Source organism: Tauraco erythrolophus, chromosome 4 (assembly GCF_009769465.1).
Source record: "Tauraco erythrolophus isolate bTauEry1 chromosome 4, bTauEry1.pri, whole genome shotgun sequence".
NCBI lineage: Eukaryota > Metazoa > Chordata > Aves > Musophagiformes > Musophagidae > Tauraco > Tauraco erythrolophus.
Genome location: NC_141468.1, coordinates 82,575,833 through 82,597,050, shown reverse-complemented (window position 1 = coordinate 82,597,050; position 21,218 = coordinate 82,575,833). Strand labels below are relative to the sequence as shown.

Genomic DNA, 21,218 nt, shown 5'->3' with positions numbered 1-21,218 from the left:
GCTCTGTACATTCAGAGAAGGAAATAACTACAACATTGCCATTCCAGAAAAACAGCTTTGTGGCCTACTCGCTGCTGAAATCCATTACGTGACTCTGCAGGGTGGGAAAAGAGATTGTTTTTTCTTTGTAGGTTATATATTTTACAGCTGTGTAATAGAGGATGAGTCTGTCTGTGTGGTCAAGGCCATCCACCTGACTGCTGTATTCTTGTCCTACATTTGTTTATATCAGCATCCCTCGCGGATATCGTAAAGCACTTCTTTTCCAAGCACTGGAATTGTAAAACACGCTATTCTTTCAGAAACACTTTGTCAGTGACAGGGAGGTCATTGCCAAGATGAGAGCGAGCCTGGCAGAGACTTGTTCCTTCAGCTCCACCCAGCTTTGCGCAAGCTTCCAGCAGGCTTTTTAACCGGGCATCTCTTAGCTGGCTCCGGTCGGCTGACTGATGCTGAAATTGCTGTTGTTGTAAGGTCAGCACAGGCCTCGGGTTTTGTTTGTTTTTTTTTTTTTTTCCTTGATTCTAAGCTCTTTCCTGTTGTGTTATTGCGTAACTGGAGCTCTTGACAAAACATGCGTCCCTAAGACTGCGCTTGCTGGGAAGCGCTTAGTTCGAAAAGAAAGTTGCCAAGTTGCAGTAACAGCATTTGTATTCCGGGCAAAAATTCATTTAATGATTTTGGATTCAACCGTGCCACTAAAGGCTTAAAGAAGCATTTTTACGACAGAAACAAACCGTACCAAACACTCAGTAAGCTCTTCAAATGTCTGTGTCATTACTAAGACTTTCATTTCCACTGGGACATAATGCTGGGTTGGGTTTGTTTGTATGTTTGCAATGCTTGAAATACGTGACAGGCTTCTGGTTTTCCTCTTTATTTGTTCTTACTTCTTAAACACAGTTGTTAATGTTACAAAGACACACTGTTCTCTACAGCTGCTGAAGCACAGAGTGAATGGACCTCTTTGGTGAGCAAATTAGATGCTACGTATTGCCTTCGCTTGAGATTCCCTACAGATTTTGGTACATATAGAATCAGTTAAAAATAATAAAAAAAAAAAAAATTTAAAGTAATTCTTATGATCCTGTTTAAAAGTTATGTATGTTAAGGCTTGAAACACTTCTCATTTCCTCCTCAGATTTTCCAGAGTTTTATGTTTCCTTCTACGCAAGGCAAGGTTGTCTTGTTAGACCTACACATGGTACACATTTTGTTCAGCTCTGTGTTCTCTGCCAACTTTACCAGTCAGATATCATGCTACTAATCTGGTCCCCATAAGGCTAGTTCTTTCTGAAGACTAACAGAGCACTGAAAAAATGTTTAAGGTGTACAACTGTAAACACAGGGGCTGTGGTTAGCATTGCTTCTTTCGCAGGAAAGCATTTGCCAAAAGCTTCTGTGTCACTTATTTCTAAAAGTATTTCGGCTTTGGAATACCCAACAAATATCTGATGTGCTAAATGAAGCAAGTATCACTACAAAACCATACTTGTATTAAGTTCTGTGATGCCTATGGAAGTAATTGGGTTTTTACTTAAAAAGCACTTATCCAATACTTCCTGTCTTGGAAATAACTACAGTGCCTTCATACTGAAAAGCAATGAAGAACTATGACACCAAAGGAAGCGGTGAATTATCTCAATCTTATTTGGTTCCTTTTTTCTAATCCTGCGAAGACCTGTGAAATGCATTTATTTATAGATTCCTCTCTATCACCAGTGTAACCAAGCTCTCCTTCTATAGCTAACTCTTCTATTCCTGGCAATCACAGTAAAAGTAGCTGATAATTTCTCATATTTTTCTTGAAACATTTTCTTTCCTTCCTCTAGTTTCCTTAGAAACTGGCTATAAACATCTTATATATATATGCAGTAGAGTAATACTGCATATGTCCAGAACTGAATCAGGTCTCTTTCAGGTCTGCAACTGAACAGGCATGGGTTTTTGTTTTGTTGTTTTTTTTCCTGAGTGACAACTGCTCCAAAACCAATTTTATCATTCTTCCACTTACATTCATTCTTCTGTACTGTGGTTCCAGCATTTCCCTAGGAACTGTCACTCAACAACAAACATAACTTTACCAGGTGAACACAGAATCTATAGTCTTCTCAGATACATGCCTGAAACACCTGGACTCTTTTGGCACAACTGTCCCTTGCACAACCATGCCAGAATCGATGCGAATTCTCATCCATTAGATTTATCTTTTGTGTAATATAGTGGCGTTTATACCATTATGTTATCTCCCGTGGGAATGTGGAAGCATCTCCTGATCTCAGTCCTCTTTGGGTAGTTTCCAGTATTTTTAGCTATGTGCATGACGTTGCAATGTGGTTAACACACACTGCTGCCTTTCTTCCTTCTTGTCACCAGAGCTGGATGCAGCCTACAACCATAGCCTCTTCTCCAGTTTATTGTTATTCTTCTCTTTTATAAAAAAGAAGAATGCTGGTGTCAGCATCTCTATGGCACTAATATTATTATATTGGAAATCTGGCTTTCTCATTTCTCTTACATTTCTTGTGTTTGACTTCATAGTACTGGAAACGTTGTATATTCTGCTGGTGGCATAAACGGTGCTGCTGGTTTACATGATCTTTTCACTAGTGAACAACAAAATTTAAGAAACTGTTCCCTGGGACAGCTGAACTGATAAAACACTTTTTTTTCACGATCATGTAAACAGCCCTGAACGACTCTTGTTAAAAAACCATATTCTTTCTCTGCTTGCTTTTTGCTGCAACAGGCAATCTTTATAAGTGGTGCTGGAAACAAAATCTGCCTGTCACTAAGCAGGAATCAAGCATGTCCTTGCCTTTGCAAACTTTCTCCTTTCCTTTCGACATCAGTAAAGGGACACACAGAGGATAACAACTGCGTTGTCCCATCTCCCACTGCAAACATGAGGACGTTTATCTGACACTCTCGTGGCTCCTGTGAGTGTGATTTAACACACGCACTGGGGTTTACATGCCTCCTCCAGCACGGCGGCCACGCGGCAGGGAGCCACAGCGAAACACCAGCAGCCTCCGGGGCCTCTGGCACGCTGCTGCTCACTCCTGTTTTCTATTGAGCGGGGCTGCTTCATTTTTCTGCGCTTTTGCAATCCCGCTGCAGTTGTCTTTGTTACAGGATGTATTTAAAAGCCCTTCCCCCTGCCCTTACTCAGGAATTCTGATCTTCTGCCATTTCCTAAGATTTGGGATTACTTAATTTCTTTCAGTTTCCCAAGAGTTCTTTTGTCTTTCAAGCTTTTCTCAGCAACCTGATCTCACTGAGATTTTCTTGTGTTCTTCCTAATTTCAGAATAGCATCCTTTTTTTCTTTTTTCTCACCATGATTTAGGAATAATAACGCACGGTGACAAAGCTTCGAGAAGTTAATCTCTTCAATTTGCAAGTCTGCCATATGCCTCCTTGCCCTCTCTAAAACCTGAAACATCAAAAAGTTACAGTAGACTTTAATGTCCTCAGTAGCTTGGTTGATGGAAGGAACAGGAGCACGCTGAAGTGGCATGAGGAAAGCAAAACAGAGTGCTTATATGGAGAAAGCAAGCAGCTGATCTGGATTTACAGAGGAGTACAGATCTCAGTGTAGAAAACGAAATCATCGGCTCCAGAAAGAGCAAAACGGAAAGCCAGAAGCCAGTTGTATCGGAAGGCTTAGTGCAGGAGCGAGAGAAGAATGGTGTCACACGGACATTACACACGAAAACAAGTGGGCAGAGAGAAAACAAGTGGGCAGAGAGAAAAAAAGAAGTGATAGCCAGACCAGATCAGAGGGAAGGAAGCCTTGTTATTCACAGCACCCATCTGACTCCTCTGGGGACCAGCTGGAGGTGCAGAGTTTTGGAGAAATTATCCCAAGAGAGGGCACGTGCACAGCTAGCGTTGGAGAGATGAAAGTTTTCTCCAGGGAGAATGAAGAGCAGAGGAGAGGTCATTCTGACATAGCTTTTACCTATTTCTGTGCTATGCTGGTCCTCTTTAGAAGGAGCAGAAGTGTAAATGGAGGGAGAGAGAGGTCCAGTTAAAGGGGAACACTGGGAGAGGCAAAGAGGATGAGGAGGAAGCAGGGTTCGAGGCAGACGGGCATCAGCCATTTCAGAGGAAGAGAAAGGAAGCTGAGGAAGGGAGGAAAAATGAGAAAGTAAAGTTAGTGGGAGCTAGCAGTGGAATAGAGAGGCAGAAAGGAAAGAGAGGGGGAAAAAATTGATGTGCTAGTGAAAAGCGGTATTTAAAATACTGAACAAACAGAATATAGTGCTACTTTTCTGCAAAATTCTTCTAGTGGCAAGGGAATTGACTGGTGAGGTTGCCAAACTACAAAGTTGAGGGAACTTGATGCAGGAGACAACAGCAATTCTTAAGTCAAAAAAAACCCAGAATCTTTTGGGTGTTTAGTGCCAAATAATGAAGCGGGTGGGGCAACCTACAGGGACTGCAGGGATGCTAACTCTAAGTGAAAAAATATGTCAAACAAGATGTATTAAATATGCAGAAATCTGTATAAAAATATTGAGATTAATATTGCTCAATAAAGAAAATTTAATTTCTGAAAACTGAAAGTATAAGGATAAAAGGAAACTACTACAAATCAAGCTGGGTCAACCTTTGCTACAAGCTGGGACAAATGGAAATAACTGGGGAAAAAAAAGAGATGCATTAACAGCAATATTTAACCAGGGAGCTACAGACTGTGTGTGATCCATGAACTACTAAGTGTTTAGTGAAAGATAACCCTGTTTTCAGTGAATACAACCCTGCCACACAGGGCTCCTGCCTTCTCTGGAACAGAAAGCTCAACAGATTAAAAAAAAAAAGGTTGAAAACCATTTGAACAACACTAGTATATGAGCGCATACAGAGTATGACAGAACTACACGAGCATAGAGCTCTAATCTACAGACTACCAGTTGAGATTGTGCAAGAACTAGTGAGATAAATGGCTGTATTTCTGGTTGCAACCGAGTGACCTGTTGCCTTAGAGGATGGAACACTCTCCAGTGCAGCAACTGTTGTCAGTAATACTTGTTGCCAGCAACTGGCTTAGTTTTTTAGCATTTTTAGTTTCTCCTTCACAAATTCCTTCCTCTCTTGTACCTTTATTGCTTTTACATATATGCGTATATGTAATATATAAATAAAAATACATATATTACCCTTTTTTGTATTAAGGATGCCTTTTTTATCACTAATTAGCATTTTCTTTAATGCAACTTGAAAGCCTCACATGTGAGCACTAGCAGAGGTAAACATAAAAGAGAAATAAAAAGAGAAATAAAGGACTAGAAGAAGTGGTAAGTGGATAACAAAATGGAGCAGAAACAAAAAAAGTTCAAAGCAGATTAAATTCTCCAGATATTGAGGATATGGTTGGAGGAGATTCAATCAAATAACACAATTTTTCTTTAAAAAGAAGATAGGACTGATGAAAAGGAAGATGAATTAAGGTCTCTCTCTCTCTGAGTGCTGCAAGACCAGAAGCACCAGATTGCAAATGAGAAACCCTGTGCCATAGAGATTTGAGAAAACATTGCGCTCTTGGAAAGACTGAAATATTTGAGGCACAGCAGTTGTATAACTGAAACCAAAAAAGGTTTCAAGACACTTGTAGTGTTGGAAAGTACTGTCAATCGCGTAATTTTCAAAAGCAAATACGAGAGCAGAATACTATAGGGATCAAGAGACCCAAAACTCAGAAAAAGGCTCCTAGAACAACAGTTTTAGCTTAGTAAAGACTGTGAGAATTAACTTGGCTGCAGAACAAAGCTAGATCTGATTACAAGTTTTGAAAGGGAAGCCAGTTGATGCTACAGAACCATGTCACAAAATGAAGAAGCAGAACAGATCTGCAGATTTAGAGATGAAGTCTAAAAAATGCAATCGATCAGAGCAAATTTTCAAGACATAATGGAAGAGACTTATTGGAAGAAAACGCACAGCTACATTCCGAAGCAAAAATATTTTGCAAAAGCTTCCCATCAACAACTGCAAGTGTCTTTAAAATAAATATTCTATACGGAGGTTCTTTGTAGGAACTGTTCAAATGATAGTTATGTTTCAGGTGGGATTTGTCTCCTCTGAGTACAGCAGTTTATGATACAGGTCTCTACTTCTGCATATGGAAGAATCCCATTGTTGTTAACAGAGTGCTAGTCAATGTAGTCAGAATTCCAGGTGTGATTCAACTAAGTGGATATAGGTACTTACATCAGAATAAGAAGAACTGCATCATAGACTATATTGACTAAGCCCACTGCTGCTGTAAAAGTGGCCTTGGGAGACACTTTCATTTTGTCAGAAAAATCCAATCCCAGTACCTGAAATACAACACATGCGAGTTGGACACAATTTTGCAAGTAAAGTTTCAATAATTATTTTTTTTTCAGTTATACAACTATCCAGCACAAGTAAGCGAAACTCATGTCATGCAGTGAGCAAAATATTCTTACTGTGAGTAAAATGTAAATCAGATGTAAAGGAAACAAATGTGAAAGAACAAAACTCTGTCTTACCTCCCATTGGGAGAACTGAAACTATGGAAGAACAGGAGTTCATGAGATAAAATGAAAAAAGATGCACATAGGAATGCTGAAGTACATGAAAATACACCAAAATAGGAATAGAATTCCTAGTAAATAGACCAGGCCAGAAAGAAAGTGCAGAGATGATAAAAGGTGACTTCTCTGTTAACAACATAATGAGCACTGGAAGAGGTACTAGCTTGTATCTAAATATACTCAAGGCAACTTTAGATCAACGAGTCGAGGTGGCCTGGATTTGCCTATGATGCTGGGAAAATTACAGACTAAAAATGGGATTTTTTTTGTTGTTCTGCTATAACACTATTAAAGAATAACACGGCTACACTGGTAATCTTCTATCTAGTCCATAAAGACTGACATGCACATTACACCAACTGTGGTAACTACAGAAAATAGACCATGATTTGATGATGTTTAATGTCTTGCAAAAATAGTATCACTTAAAGCACTTCACGGCCAAGGTATCCACAACATAATGGTTTTATGGAAAATATCATCAAGATTGCAACAAGGGTGTCTACAAAGACCACAAGGGTGAAAGACATCATTTCGCCTTACTCTGAAAACAGACTACTAGTTGCTGAAAGTTTAATGGGGATAGCTTAAAATTCATTATACAGTTGGTAGCATTAAATATAAAGATACTGCAAATTCTTGCTAGTCCCATTTAAAAAAAAAAGGGGGGGGGGGGGAAATGCACATGAGAAAAGATGATGTAAGTGAAAGCCCTTGCAGCCATAGGGTTCTGCATATCTTATGTAATGCAAACCACAGATGAAGCCCTTCCAGATATTCCACACGAAGTTTCTCCTTATTTATTCAAGCAATGAATAAAGACAATTCTTAGGAGAAATACAGGTCATCTTCTGTTTCTTCCAGAACAGAGAAAACTTCTGCATCTACTAGAATTTGAAACAGAGCAGGTTTTTGAGGAGTTGGACAGCAGTAATGAAGACAACTGTGCGAAGAAAAGCAGATGCTGAAGTCTACCAGATACTGAAGAGATCTGTGAAACAGAGGAGCAAGTTGAGAGACAGAGAATTTATTTGTGTTGTACTGCATAGGATTTCCTCTGGATGGTTCCAAAGAGAAAGTTATTTGAAAGAGGAAATTTCACAGCTTCAGCCAGCTGTGGCTACCAACTGCTAGCCAGAGGACAAGTGGGATACTGAGATCACTGTATTTCCCTCACAAATTCTTTCCTTCCTAATATTATTTTAAACTAATCCTGGTAATAAATGTGATTAAAAATGTCAGTTGACTGTTGTGCAAAAGTCACAGACAATCATTGTTGGGGTAGGCTTGAGGGCTTCCTAAACAAGAAGGTGGCAAAATGGTGTGAAAAAGAAGAAAAGAAGGTTCCAGCAAAGCAGCTCTCGATCTTGAGGCCTCAGTCTTTTTTGCGATATTGAATATCATATGATCAGTAAAAGAAACCTGAAGGTCCCAATTATGGCATCCATCATTTCAGGCTGGAAGACGGGGCGAGAAGCTCATCGTGGTGTACATGACATGGACAGTAAGCTAAAAAAGTCTCCGAAAAGAGACTTGTTACAAAAGCAGTGTTCTCTGTTCAAAATTGCACTGAATGGCCAATATGATTCTGACAAGATAGTGCTGGTTCAGAGAGTAATAAGCCCTTTTGCTTTTCTGATGTTGCCTGCCAGGGAAAAGCAAATTTCATGCTCTGCCTTTGGAGTTTGTTTTGTAGTAGTCTGACCAGATCTTTAAAAGAAATTGGCCTCATACAAGGATTCATTCTCCCAAACGCAACAAAATTTTCACACAACATAGCTATACTGTGAAATCATTAATTGCAGCTAAGGAAAGTCTTGAAATGAGCAAAACTGCTTTTTCTGTCGAGCGCAGGCTGCAAAACTTGTTAAACTCTAAAATAAAGGCTTTGATTCTGCTGCCTGAGTAAGTGCAGGCTTTAGTTCTGCATCTCACAGCCCGTGAACACAGTCTGCTGGGATGTCTCGTGCTGATGACAGGGAGGCTAATAACCCAGCGCTTGTTCGGTCACACTGATGCTTTCCACTAACCCAGAAGAGGACTTCTGGGCCACTGGTACCAGTGACCCCTGCAAAAACCTGCAGCCATCAGAGCTGTGGGACAGGAGCTCTGAACTGTCATCAGGCTCTTTTAGAGCAAAGGAGAGGCTCCGTGCTACCAACAGAGATGTCTGCAGAGGCTGTGTCAGACAGCTTTTTTCTTCTCTCTTATTTCCTCTGACCCAGGCTAATCATTTCTTTCATCTACACAGAGATACTCTGGCTCCAGAGGATGTCAATCAGTGGATCTGTTGGTTTTTCCACTCCTCTGTCACCGGGAAATGTAGGCTAAAAGGAGTGGTTCTTCTCTTCCCACCCTGTGTGTTGGATCTAGTTGTCAAGTGTCCTCAGGGTTAGTTGGACGGCTTCTTAATCTGATGGGAAACAAATTGTTTGGGAGGATTTGTGATTTATATTCTACCAGATCAGCAAACTGATCTAATTCACCGTGGGCTGCAATATCAGAGTACAGAGGCAAGAAAAACTCATGTTTAGGGACAGGGAAAAAGGAACCCACCCTTTGGAAGCAGCTCCCTCATCGGAATGTGTAACACAAAATGGCACCACCAGCACCGGTCTTTTCTTGCTATGTTAAGCGTTACACTGTCTTGCTAGTTAAACAGCACAAAAAATGTCAAGTCACATTCTCCATGAAATAACCTCATCCAATTTGGTTCATATTGACAGAATACACGGAATCACCCCGGATGAATGCAATTCTGTGAAGAGGTTTTAGGTGGAGCATCGGGACTGCAGTCCACTCCCTGCTCCACAAACCACTGGCTTTGTCAGATGCTACGCTTAGATGTAGTCCTTTTTTTCTTGGCTCCTCATACACTCGTTGTCACCTCATACCTTTTGGGAGAGGTGTGGATGGATTTCTCTGAGTCTTATTCAATGAGTGTTCTCCCAATGCTGGTTTTTAATTAATCCCATTTAAAGGGATTCGTTGTTTTGTGGGCAGGGTTCTTTTGCCTCAGGAATTTTAAATATTTTGATTATGAATACATTATTGAGCCAAAATGATTTTTTTAAAAAACATCAATAAACTTACTGCTCCCTTAGTACTCCCTGACCCTGACGGAGTTGCTAGGAAAGCTACTGTGATGGGGAGGTGAAAGAGGAAGGAAAAAAGGTGAGGTTAGAATGGAGAACCACAGGAAAAAGCTCAGCAGAGCTGGGTTTTTACTTTATCCCAAGTTCCCAGTGATGGGTGGCCACTACACCGGTGGGAGGGCTTTGCCTCACATGCAGATGAACAACTTGCTCCACATCCTCCACCCACTTTCCATCGGTGACAGGAGCAACAGCTAGATCAGGCCATGCGTGCAGAAGGCAGAGAACAGTGGTCACCACTTCAACACTTTGTCTCCATCTCTTCTGGGAAAAAAAAAACAAACAGTGTTGGCCAGATGGAACATCCTGATGGATTTCTCTCAGTTTTCTAAATCAGATCCACCAATTTCACGTTTGGATTCGTTAGCTCATAGTAAAAAAGAATGATGTGAACGGTACAATATGTAGTATCTTAAATTATGCATGGAGTTGTTATGGTAATATAAACTGCTTTTAAAGGATATTTTTACTCCCTTTGGTGGTGTGGTTTTTTACAAAATATTCTTGAGTCCCTCCTTTAAAAGCACTCAAGCACTTATCTGACTGTAGAAAAGATGAACTTTGTGAAAACTCGGTGTGTGGTTTGTTTTTATCAAACTTTCAGACTAATTTTGAAGCAGAGGTTTTAACTATTGAACCAACAGCAGCCTTCAGAAAGAAAAAAATGCTGGCACCAGCCTGCACAAAGGGTGCAGGTGTGATTTCTCTCACACTGTTGGGAGTTCACGAGCTCTGCTCCACAAAACGGTACAACTCTGGGCGAGTTCATGGCACATGGCATCTCGAAAGATTAGTTCCTGTAAACACAGTCATAATGTGCTTTCCATGTGTTCCAGAACTAATACCGGGTTTTATTAGGTGACTGTTTAATATAAAATACCTAAGATCCCTGAACAATGGAGTAGAACCAAGATCTTCCATCACTCCCTGGATGAGCTTCCTATTCATGAGACCAGCAAGTCATGTCACCACCCTATAGCCCAGTAATTATACTCACAAAGTAATGTGACTTCAAAGGGGGAGGAGGAGCACCTTCAGTATACTCATAGAACACTCTCGGCTTCGGAACAGCTTATAGCTTGGAGCAAAAGCATTTTCCTGGGAAGTGAGCCACATGGTTTTAAATGCCCTTCATCCTCCAGGCTGAAGAGGTTTTTCTGTAGTGTTCGTGGCGGTGACTCTGCCACCAACCTGTTTGCTGTGAGTTACACAGAAACTAATCTTGTAAATCCTTAGGTGTGGCCTGAACGCGGCTGATGTATCAGGACTCTGCGGCACTCCGAGGAATGTCCCACCGGAGAATGCAGCCAGGGAATGTCCCACTGGAGAATGCAGCCGGGCTCTGGCACACGTTAGGTACCGCACTCTTGGTTTTACCAAGACGGCAACATGAACACATGCAAAGCAGAAAGAAGGCTGCAAGGCAAGGAACTGGCGAAATTTAGTTGCCTAAGGAAGATGTTTGGCAAAGCGCACGCTGGGATTAGGCAGGATTTATGCACCTAAATCCTACCTAAATACATAATTTATGGATCTGGGCCAATGTAAGTCTAGCCATGCTGCATGTCCTTCTCTGCTAGAGAAGAAAATTGATTCTACATGGTGGAAGGTATCCAGCATTCCAGAGATCACAAGCGCTTGCTCTGTGCTTTAGTTAGGCCGCGTAAGGAAGAATAAGGATAAGACCACCATCACCTCAGGAGCCCAAAACACATGGGATTTCCCCCATGCTATTGCCAGGCAGCTTTCCACAGCCCTTTGGAGGAAAAGTCATTATTCACTTTTGCTTATCATCCAAGGGCTCTTGCTCCTAGGAGCGAAGGGAACTGTTTATGGAATAACTGATGTTTTCTCCAGTGTACCTTTTTTCTGGTAGTCTGTACATCTCAGTCGCTGTAACTGGTGAGTGGAAATGAAGGATATTGTTGGGCAGGGAAGTATTCTTATCTTACATCTAGTTACTTGAAGATAACGGAAGATCTGCTCACATGTTCACTGCTCTTCAGGTCTGGAATATCTCGTGCGGGAGCAACCGGGTTTTAAGGCTTTGGCCACACGGTGCGGTGGGGATCAAACCACATAGCAACTTGTTCTGTCAAACTTTATTTTTCCCCAGGTGTTCAGGAGAGAGGGGACAAAGCTGCTATGCAGAAGAGCGAACTGTGAGTTTCAAATGTTTCTGTGGACACAGGAACACCATCAGACTTCCCAGCTTTATTCCTCATTCAGAAAGCGTTTCTCTAAGATTCTCTTAGAAATCTCGTGGCCAGTTTTAGTAATCCACATTTGTCACTTATAACTTAAACCGAAGGTCTGCATAGCTGTGCACAAACGAACAGATTATTCACGCGAATAAAAGTATGCGCGCACACACACTTCCGTATTTTCAGACGCAGATTTTACCTGGATTCCTAACACCCCCCTACACCCTGCAAACTTCCATGTCACATCCCGGATCGCTTTCGGAGGACAGGCGCGCAGTGCCGACGGTGTTGTTTACACGCAGGAAAAATATGGCCCCTCTTCACTCCCGCTTCTGGGGGCTCCGCCGTTACGTAAGGCATTTTCAAACCCCGTGAAGCCGCGGGTGCGAGAAGAGCGCCGACACCCCCGGAGGAAATTCGACCAAAGTTTTGATTTCCCGTAGGAACGCGCGGCTCCACCGACCCGCCGAGGCTCACCGGCGGCGGGGCCCGCAGCCGCAGCGCACACCGACCCCCCCCTGCCCCGCGGGGCCGCCCCGGCCGCTCCCGGGCACCGCTCCGCCCGCCCACGGCCGCGCGCTCCCGGCGGGGCTCGCACCCCCCCCCCGGAACCCGCCGCGCGCCCCCGCCCCGCCCCAACGGCCGCGCGCGCCCCCGCGGCGGGAGGGGCGGGGCCACGAGGGGCGGGGCGGGGCGGGCCGCCGCACCCCCCTCCCCCTCGCGTCGTGCCCTCCCCCTCCCCGAGGTGGTGGCGGCGGCGGGGACGCGCTCGCTCGTGCCCGCGCCGCACCCCCCCCTCCCCCCCCCCCGCTCCCCTCAGCTCTCCCGGGCTGCGCTGGTAGCGGCGGCTCGGCCATGGCGGAGCTGAGCGTGGAGCGGCTGCGGGCGCTGCCCGGCAGCTGGAGTTACGGGATCAGCCAGGGCGGCCGCGTCTTCTTCATCAAGTGAGCGGGGGGCTGGCGAGGAGGGGAGCGGGGCTGGGGGCGGGCGGGGGGCCGGGAGGGGCGGGCGGCGGGGCTGCGCCGCGCCTGCCTGACTCGGTCCGTGTGTCCGTCCCCGCAGCGAGGAGGCGAAGAGCACGACCTGGCTGCACCCGCTCACCGGAGAGGCCGTGATCACCGGGCACCGCCGCAGCGCAGGTACGAGCCCCGCCCGGCGACCGGGGGCCACCGGGGCCCCCGGCGCTTCCCCGGCGCGGCCGCCCCCGCCTGGCCGCCCGCGAGCGCCGCCCTCCTCCCCTCCCCTACCGTCCCCTCCGCGCTCCGGGGTCTCGCCGCGCCGGTCGCCCCGCGGATCCCGCGGCCGCCCCCCCGGCTCCCGCCCCAGCCGCCGGGCGGGCTCGGCCCCGCGGCCCCTTCCGCCGCCGCGGGCTCGGGCAGCGCCTCTGGCTTCGCCCGGTTGCCCCCCAGCCGCTCGCTCCTAGGAACCACCTCGGTGCCGCCGCGGCCGCCCGAGGCAACTCATCCCGCGCTTTCCTGCACTTCGGGCAGTTGTTCGCCCCCCGGTCGAGCAGGAATGGCATGACAGTGCAGCCGGCCGCCGGTGTGCCCCTCGTCCGTTCTATTTCCCTTCGCACCCCTGTTTTCCCTCCGTGCCTGCGTGATTTCTCTTCCTTCGCTGGCTTTCTGTTGCCTTGTGTCACCCCTACAACGTTGTGTAGGTACCATTAGGCACCGCCTGGTTCCTCTCATGCTCCTCACAGGCTGCCCTGGTTGTTCCCCTGCACAGCATCCTTTCTCCGTTTGGCATTAAACCTCTCATCTTCTGCTTCCAGCAGTACCTGGATTTAACCACGATAGGTATACTGGAAACGTAGAGGCTGATTTCACCTAGAAACCCCTTTCCTTCCTTCACTTCCATCTAGGCTGAGAGTGTGGGTGGTTTCTAAGTGACTGGGAGAGGTGGAATAGGTAGGAGGAAAAGGGACTGAAACATGAGGAATAACTTGGAGGGAGGAGGGTGGAATCGGTCGTCTTTGCTGCTGCTGTTTCACTCTGGAGAAGTAGCAGGAGGTGCTGGAGGAGGAGGATTTACAGCAGACACTCTGGAGACCCGGAGCCAAACTCTGACTGCTGGAATTGCACACAGGCTCCGTGTGCCGCTGGGAGGTGGTGGAGTGTAGTAATAAGTGCAGTTGTTTTTATGTATGCAATCGCTTGGATAATCGCAGGAAAATCTGCAAGTGAATTGGACTGTAGCAGATTATTTGCTTTTTATGTTTGGTTAATACTTATGCATTAAGAAATCAGAAAGAGCTTTTTAGAAAACTATGGGCAGCCTTTTTATTTTTTTTTGGAGTTGGTAATAGTTTAAAAAGCGCAGGTTTCTGGCTATAAGAACTCTGCGGTTTGATTTGCAGTGAAGGTCTGTTGGTCAGAAGTCATTTTATGCTGGGAAATAGAACTGCAGATTGCTGTCAGGCTCCTCTCTTCCCTGCTTTCAGTAGTCAGATTAATTGAGAGACTGGCCTTCATGGACAGCAGTACGCATGGGGGCAGATGTGTGTGAAGGCTTTGCCCCTTGGACAGTGACATTAGCTGAGTATTAGTTCTTTGTTAAACTATTACCGGTGTCTCTGTCGACTGATGGTGATTTCCCAGTAATTTTCCAAGCGTCTCATTTGTTTCTGCCATTAAGTGCCTTCTAAAGGAAATGCAGGTTGCTTTTGGGTACCTGGGGTGTTGTATGTAACATGTAACGTAGCAGAGTTATTACCAGGTAAATTCAACTTATTCCTGAGCACAGGAGTGAGGCATGACCCCAGATATACTGACCATGATTTATCAATCAGATACCCAAGTATCTGCAAAACAAACGTGTTTCTGTAGTTTTCCTCGTTCATGCGTGTGTTAATGTATCTCTCCACAGATAAAATCAACCATATTAATTCTGGCTTTTGTATCTTGTTTTGCCCCCACCGTTGTTTTGGAACCTAGTCAAAATATGTCATCTCTTCAGAAACAATATTTGAGCGAATTAACACTTCCTTTGGAAGTGTATATTATTGTAAAGCTTCTTTTTAAATAACACTGTGAGATGTTTACTAGACGATGAGGAAAGCTTTGTCCTCCATTATGAATTGAAGTGCGTTTTATTCCTTGAGATGTTCAGCACTGAAAGGTATTTTTTGCAAAGTTCTAGTAGCAGCCGTAAATTCCTCTGGTAGAGAGACTTCCTGTTTGCTGGACTTTGCCCTGTGCTGTTAGCGAAAGACACCTTGATTTTTCTTCTGTGGAAGGCAGGAGTAAAGAAAAAACCCAGCCAGAGCAAATAAGTAAACTGGGAAGAAAAAAATAAATCACATGACCCAGACTGAATATTTTTTTTCTTTCAATTAGGAAATGCATCCTTGCTTTTGTAATTCAATGAGCGAGTCCTCCATGTCAATTACTGTTTTGATTAACTGGGGCAAACTTTTCAGGGTAGTGATGTATCTAGAGTTGCACAGAGGTGTCCAACGTCTTCAGAGTTTCCATTGCATCAGGAAGCTGTTACTTGAAGAAAATTGACCATTAGCAGTGGTTTGGTTTTTTTGTGTGTTTGTTTTTTTTGGGGGGTTTTATGTTTTTTTTTGGTATGTAGGCTCCTGATTGTTAAGAGTGATAATAGAGAAGGAAAAGATGTACTCACTTTCTCCACTAGATTTGCATTGAAAATTGTTTTCATATAAAATTGAATACAGTTGTAAACACTGCAGAAACACTTGTTAGTCACAACAGTGGTGGAATTATGCTAATATAATGCGAGTGCTCTGTGGTGTAGTTGGTATCACACCTGTTAAGGTGCTTGTGACTTGCATGTAACCAAACTCAGTAAATGGATTTTTGTTTAGATCTCTGCCTGTCAGGTAATTTGATGCTACTGAGGTTCAAGGCAGAAAGATCTGGCGATGACCGTTGAGCTCTAGTTACTGGTCAAAGGAAGGAACGTTGTTAAATAAGGACACACTGAAACCCTTATTGTTATTTTCTGAGAAATCCAAATCAGATTTACATGCGTGTAGCTTCTCTTAGATTACAGAATTTAAACTTAGAACTGACTCACAATACTGCCTCAAATATTTGTTTATAGGATTTATGTAGCTTTCAACGTGTGGAATCAGACACGGGATATTTTGACTGCCTTAGTTTTAGGGAGTAGGGCAGTATGGCTAGCATCCTTTCAAAAGTTAATTGGAATGTTTTGCTACTTGTTTTCCAGACTTACCCACAGGTTGGGAGGAAGCTTATACTTTTGAAGGTGCAAGATATTATGTAAAGTAAGTTGAATGTTTATCTGTCACAATACTGTAATTTTCAATTAGTTTGTCTAAATGTTGCTGTAATCTTGAACGTATTCCAAACTGAATTTAAATGTTGTGCTGTAAATCTAAAAGGAGTATTCAAGCTTGTCATAGCGTATGTAGTCCTTTGTTTACTGGATTCTGCACAGCTAAAACCATTTCTTGAGTTTTTATGTTAATGCTTTTAATTAAAGCTGCTTAAAAATGCTGATTCAAATGAAATTTCTGCTCCGAGTGTAACCATCTAGCAACAAATGTCCTTGCACGTCGAGAACACCTTGAGTTTGTATGTTTGTTTGACACTTGTGTGTATACACTGTCATGCCATCATAAATGCGTTCGGAAAGGCAAGATCTTACCTCGCCACTGGCAGAAGGGTCTTGATTCAGCCCTGTTCTTCAGGAATTATGTTATTTAAAGCCACTCTAAAGGTTTAATGTGGCTGTTTCCTTTGCAGACCTCCAGTTTCTGCTTCTAGCATTGAGTTTCATTATTTTTTATTAGTTCTAGTATGTTTTGAGAAGTGTGTCCACTGTGGTAGACTCGCTGAATGTATTGTCTTTTTGAATGAGAGGCAGGGAAATAGAGCTCTTGTGCAGAAGTCTAGAGGTCGTGTTGATCAGATCTGTACAAGATTCTCAGAAGCTTTTCCTCTCCAGGTAGTCAGTCCATGCTTATCTGGAAAACTTTAAAGTGGCAGCTATGTATATTTGTCCAGTTAATATGCTTCTTTTTCTGTTATTTAGCTATTTACAGGCTTTTCTTGAATCATTCAGGAGCTTTTACTCGCTACACTGTGTGTTTGGTTTGCCATCTTTAAATGGGTGGTGTCAGCAGTGGAATAACTTCTGCGAGTGAAAGTTACTAATAGTCATAAAGGTGATAGGCTGCAGGTAGGTTTTTCTGTCTTGAGCAAAAGGCAGCTGCTCTTGTGTAAGTTGCACTGTAGATGTTGTGAAATGGGTGTTACATATGTGTTGCGTGATTTATTTTATATGGGAACATGTTGGATTTGATCCTAAACAAAATTTTACAGAATATTCTGAAGGATAATGCCCCAAAGATCTGATGAGAACTGGTGCTGTGCTCTCTAGGAGGGGTCGTCTTGTTAATAGGTGACGTGTGTTTTGCTGTTCTGTTTTGCCTTCTCCTAATTTACATTGCACTGGTGTTGTATAGCAACTGACAAGAAAAGCACCAGACCAAGGGCAGGAATGTAGTAAGGATTTCACCTCCGGTGTTCAATTCAGATTATTACATGAAGACGAGTGAAAATTAAAGCAAGCTGTATTTGTCTGTGTATGTATAATATAAAGAGAAATTCTTCTTGACTTTCAGATGGAACTTGTTCTCTTAGAATAAACCTATGACAAATGTGTTAGCTGTAGTAACTGGAAAATGGCAACTTGATTTTCTTAGAATAAAAAAAAGTGCGTGGACCGATATTGTAGAGCAGCGGATGCGCTTGTGCACGAGCTTACCAAGTGGTAGGTTGCTTGTGTACTCTTGTTCTTACAAGATCTGTGTTCAAGGTGTTATCGTCACTGTTAGGATCTACGCTGAGCTGATTGTTTTGCCGACAGCCAACGCAGAATGGCTCTGTTTATATATAAAAGTCGTGCTGCATCTTTGAGAACATGTTGCACAAACAGCACTTCTCTGTGATTTGATGGATGTAGGAGGATAGCAGGGGTAGTGCTGTCAAGCCTGTTGGAAGGTTCACATGGTATAACCAGTTTGGCATCCCCAGTTAAATACGTGTTTGTCGGGTAGCCTCTCAGGCTGAATTCAAAATTCAGTGGTAGCTTCTCCTTTGAAAGCTGCTGGGATGTGAGAGCTCATGTAGACAGAGCGACAGCGTTGTGATTGCTGTCTTAGTGCCAGGGGATGTAACGCCGGGCGATGTGCTGGTTACAACAATTCCAGCTGTCGGAATCTTGGCTACTGGTGAGCAGGAAACGGCGTGAGTTGTGGCGGCCTCGCTCTGTACGGGCACCCTGCACGTGGGCTTGCCGCTGTAAGCTCGGTTGAGTGCTCGTGTTTGCTGAACGTTAATGTTTGTTGTGTTGGTTACAGCATTGTAAAACTGTGTGAAAACTAAGAGTACTGAAAGCTCGATCACGGACAGGTCGGAAAGAAGTATGTTGGTGTACGTTCCCGGTGTGAGTTACAAAGTTAGGGAATGAATGTTAATGGGATGCTATTGATGCATTCCGCCAGGTGGAACTTGGCTGCTGGATTTCTGTGACGTGTCCAATGAGCGAGTCAGACGAGAGGAATCGTCAGGTTTCCTGATCACATAAATAATTGCACCGAACTTCTGAGGCACAGTTTCAAATACGTAGGTTGAATAAAAATATTTAACAACCTTGCTTTGTGGTAAGATCTTTTGCTACACTGTGTTTGAAAATAAAACCCTTTTGAAAATTATTCTTATGGTTCTTTAATAATAGGTCTTCAGTGCTCCAAGTGGGTGTGTCGCTGAATCTATTACTGTGCTTTTTCTGGCTTTGATGTAGTAAACACTGTATAATCAAATTGGGATAATGTCGAGGAGATAATCGTCAGCTAAATCTTAATGTGCCTTGGACTGGCATTGCAAACACATGACTCAGGATACAGACTGCATAGAAATGGGATTATTTTTAAAGGACGCTGTATTTTTCTTGGGATGCTTACGTTCGTTTTCAGGATAACTAAATATCAAATGGTGACTATTTTACACACTTTTTTTTTTCTTCCCATGACATTGAGTTTGTTTTAGCTTTAAGAAGGAAAGATGTTCTGAAACGGGTAGATAAGGAGTTGTTTCCATTGCATGAGGTGGTTTTGTTTTCGTATAGGGTTGTATTAGCAAGTTGATGCTAGTCAGCACTTTGACCTTCTCAGCAGGTTTGGTTTTTTTTTTATTAGTAAAAGAATTCTAGTACTTGGTAATGACAGAATACTTCCCCCACATTCTCCCCATTCCTTGTAAATGCAAAAGGTGGTGTTTGCTGTTTGGAGTAAAAAAAAAATGTAGTGCCCTAATATATTGTATATGTTCTTAGGATATGTGGTTACATCATTAAAGTGTTTTATCTCTTTGAGAGTGATAAAGTCTGGTTTTGTTTACTTAGTGTCAGAAATGTACACAGACAGCCCCTCCTCATCACTAACTCTGTTAGTAAACTTCTCTGAAGTAATGCTTGGTTTGGGTGTAGTCTTTATTTATACAATAACTAAACTTTTGCCTGGAATATAGGGCTGTATGACTGTAGAATTGACACATTCAAATAAAACTTTTAGTAATTAGGTTATTATCAGTTAACTGTTGAATCTTCTGTATTATGAAGTAAAACAAGATACGGGAAAACTCCTCAGGTTAAAAATGACGGCACAGCATGCTGAAAAAAATTGAGGTTTCGTTTTGTTCTGCTCAGAATACTTCTATGGACTAGTTATTTATGCTTAGTGTATCGAGCACTCGTTGAGCTCTGAAAAGTTACGGGCTTTATCCTCAAAACAGTTTTAAGCTGGATAGTAGGATAAGGAGCTTAAATTACTTACATTATTTATAAGTGCATAAGGAAATGGACTCATATGACTATCCCAGTATGATACTTGTCCATGGAGAAGACATACCTGGTCGTGGCCTTCAGACTTCTCACCTAATAAGGTCAATGAGCATTTTCAACTCAATGTTTTTAGTACCTTGTGGTGACTACATGGTCATTAGGCACCAAGGTACTGGTTTTGAGTGCTACAAAATTACCTAAATATGTCTTTGTATGTATATGTGTGTATTTATTCATATGCATGTGTTCAAGAAACCCTTATTGCTGGTTCAAACCACCTGACTGTGTCAACTCAGGCATTTGCTGAGTCTTCTTGCCTTTTTTCCTTTTTCATTTCAGTACTTCTGAACGTACGTCAGGATTTTTGTAATTTTTTTAAACAAGTTTATATTATTTAGGTTATTAATTTACCAAATAAAGTTGTTTTAAAAAAAATCAATCCAAGGATATTTGAGGAATTTTGCTTCAGTCTCTCCAGTTTGGCTTCTACAGAAGCACTCTTAGATAAGCTGCTTGGGTGTTAGAATTTGATGTTTCTTAACTCTGCTGTAGGACTGATAGCTTTTGCACTGCCCCAAAAGTAACTGGAAAAGTTCTTAAAAACTTAAAGAATTAAGAAGGTTAAGTGTCATTTTTATGATTTTGTGTTGAAGTTTGCCCTTTTCTGTATTTATCAGAACAATTTTTGCCTGTCGCTTGCTGAAGCAAGGCATTGGCAAACCCAGCCCAAAGCCGAGGCGAGCTCACTGTTGCATCAAATACAGGTTTTGTGTGCTTTTATAGAGATTTCTGTCAATGCAGGTTTGCTCATTGTAGGCTTGTGGCTTGAAAATTGGGAAAGTAAGAAAAACTTAAGTGATTAAAAGGGATAAGATCTTCAGCCTTGAGTTTCAGTTGTTTCCTAAAATAAACCTGTGCTCATTGAGAATTCAGCTTCTGTTTGAACCTTTGTCTTTATGTGCCTTCTAAAGATCCTCTCCCATTCAGCTGAGACTTTCTCCAGAAAAATCAAAGAACAACTAGTCGTGTTTGCAGAGAAGCCCTGTCTTGAAAGGAAAAACAGAATTTGGAAGAAGTAACAACAGATCAGACTGTTTTCCTCCAACATTAAGAATCATTGCGTTCCTCCCAGAAATTTAGTTCTGCTGTTGTTACCTCTAACCTTTATTTTGCTAAAATTAAGAAAAGACTATAAAGTTTATTCTTGACCTTCATTTGGTTCATTCTTACGTAAGACCTCTAGGTCAAATAATGGCATATGAGATGGGTGAACTGGGACATTACATTACAACAAACTGACCTCTGCCTTTTACTTTCTCTGTGAGCAAAGCTGTTCAGAAAAGAACTTTTCAGGAATGCCTGCAAATTTATGATCTATTTTAACATTCACTTCTTTATTCCACTGAAGTATTTCAAGAACAAAAAATACTGCAATGCTGAAGCTGGGTGTGGAGG

General features: G+C 42.8%; 1 protein-coding gene across 1 annotated transcript in view; it reads left to right on the top strand.

The window, feature by feature from the left end:
• Nucleotides 1-12,779: 12,779 nt before the first annotated feature.
• Nucleotides 12,780-21,218, top strand: part of PLEKHA5 (pleckstrin homology domain containing A5) — a 183,152-nt gene continuing 174,713 nt past the window's right edge. The window contains exons 1-3 of the mRNA XM_086610591.1: nt 12,780-12,868; nt 12,987-13,063; nt 16,125-16,182. Coding sequence (XP_086466717.1) covers nt 12,780-12,868; nt 12,987-13,063; nt 16,125-16,182 — 224 coding nt within the window. The remainder of the gene's footprint in view (nt 12,869-12,986; nt 13,064-16,124; nt 16,183-21,218) is intronic.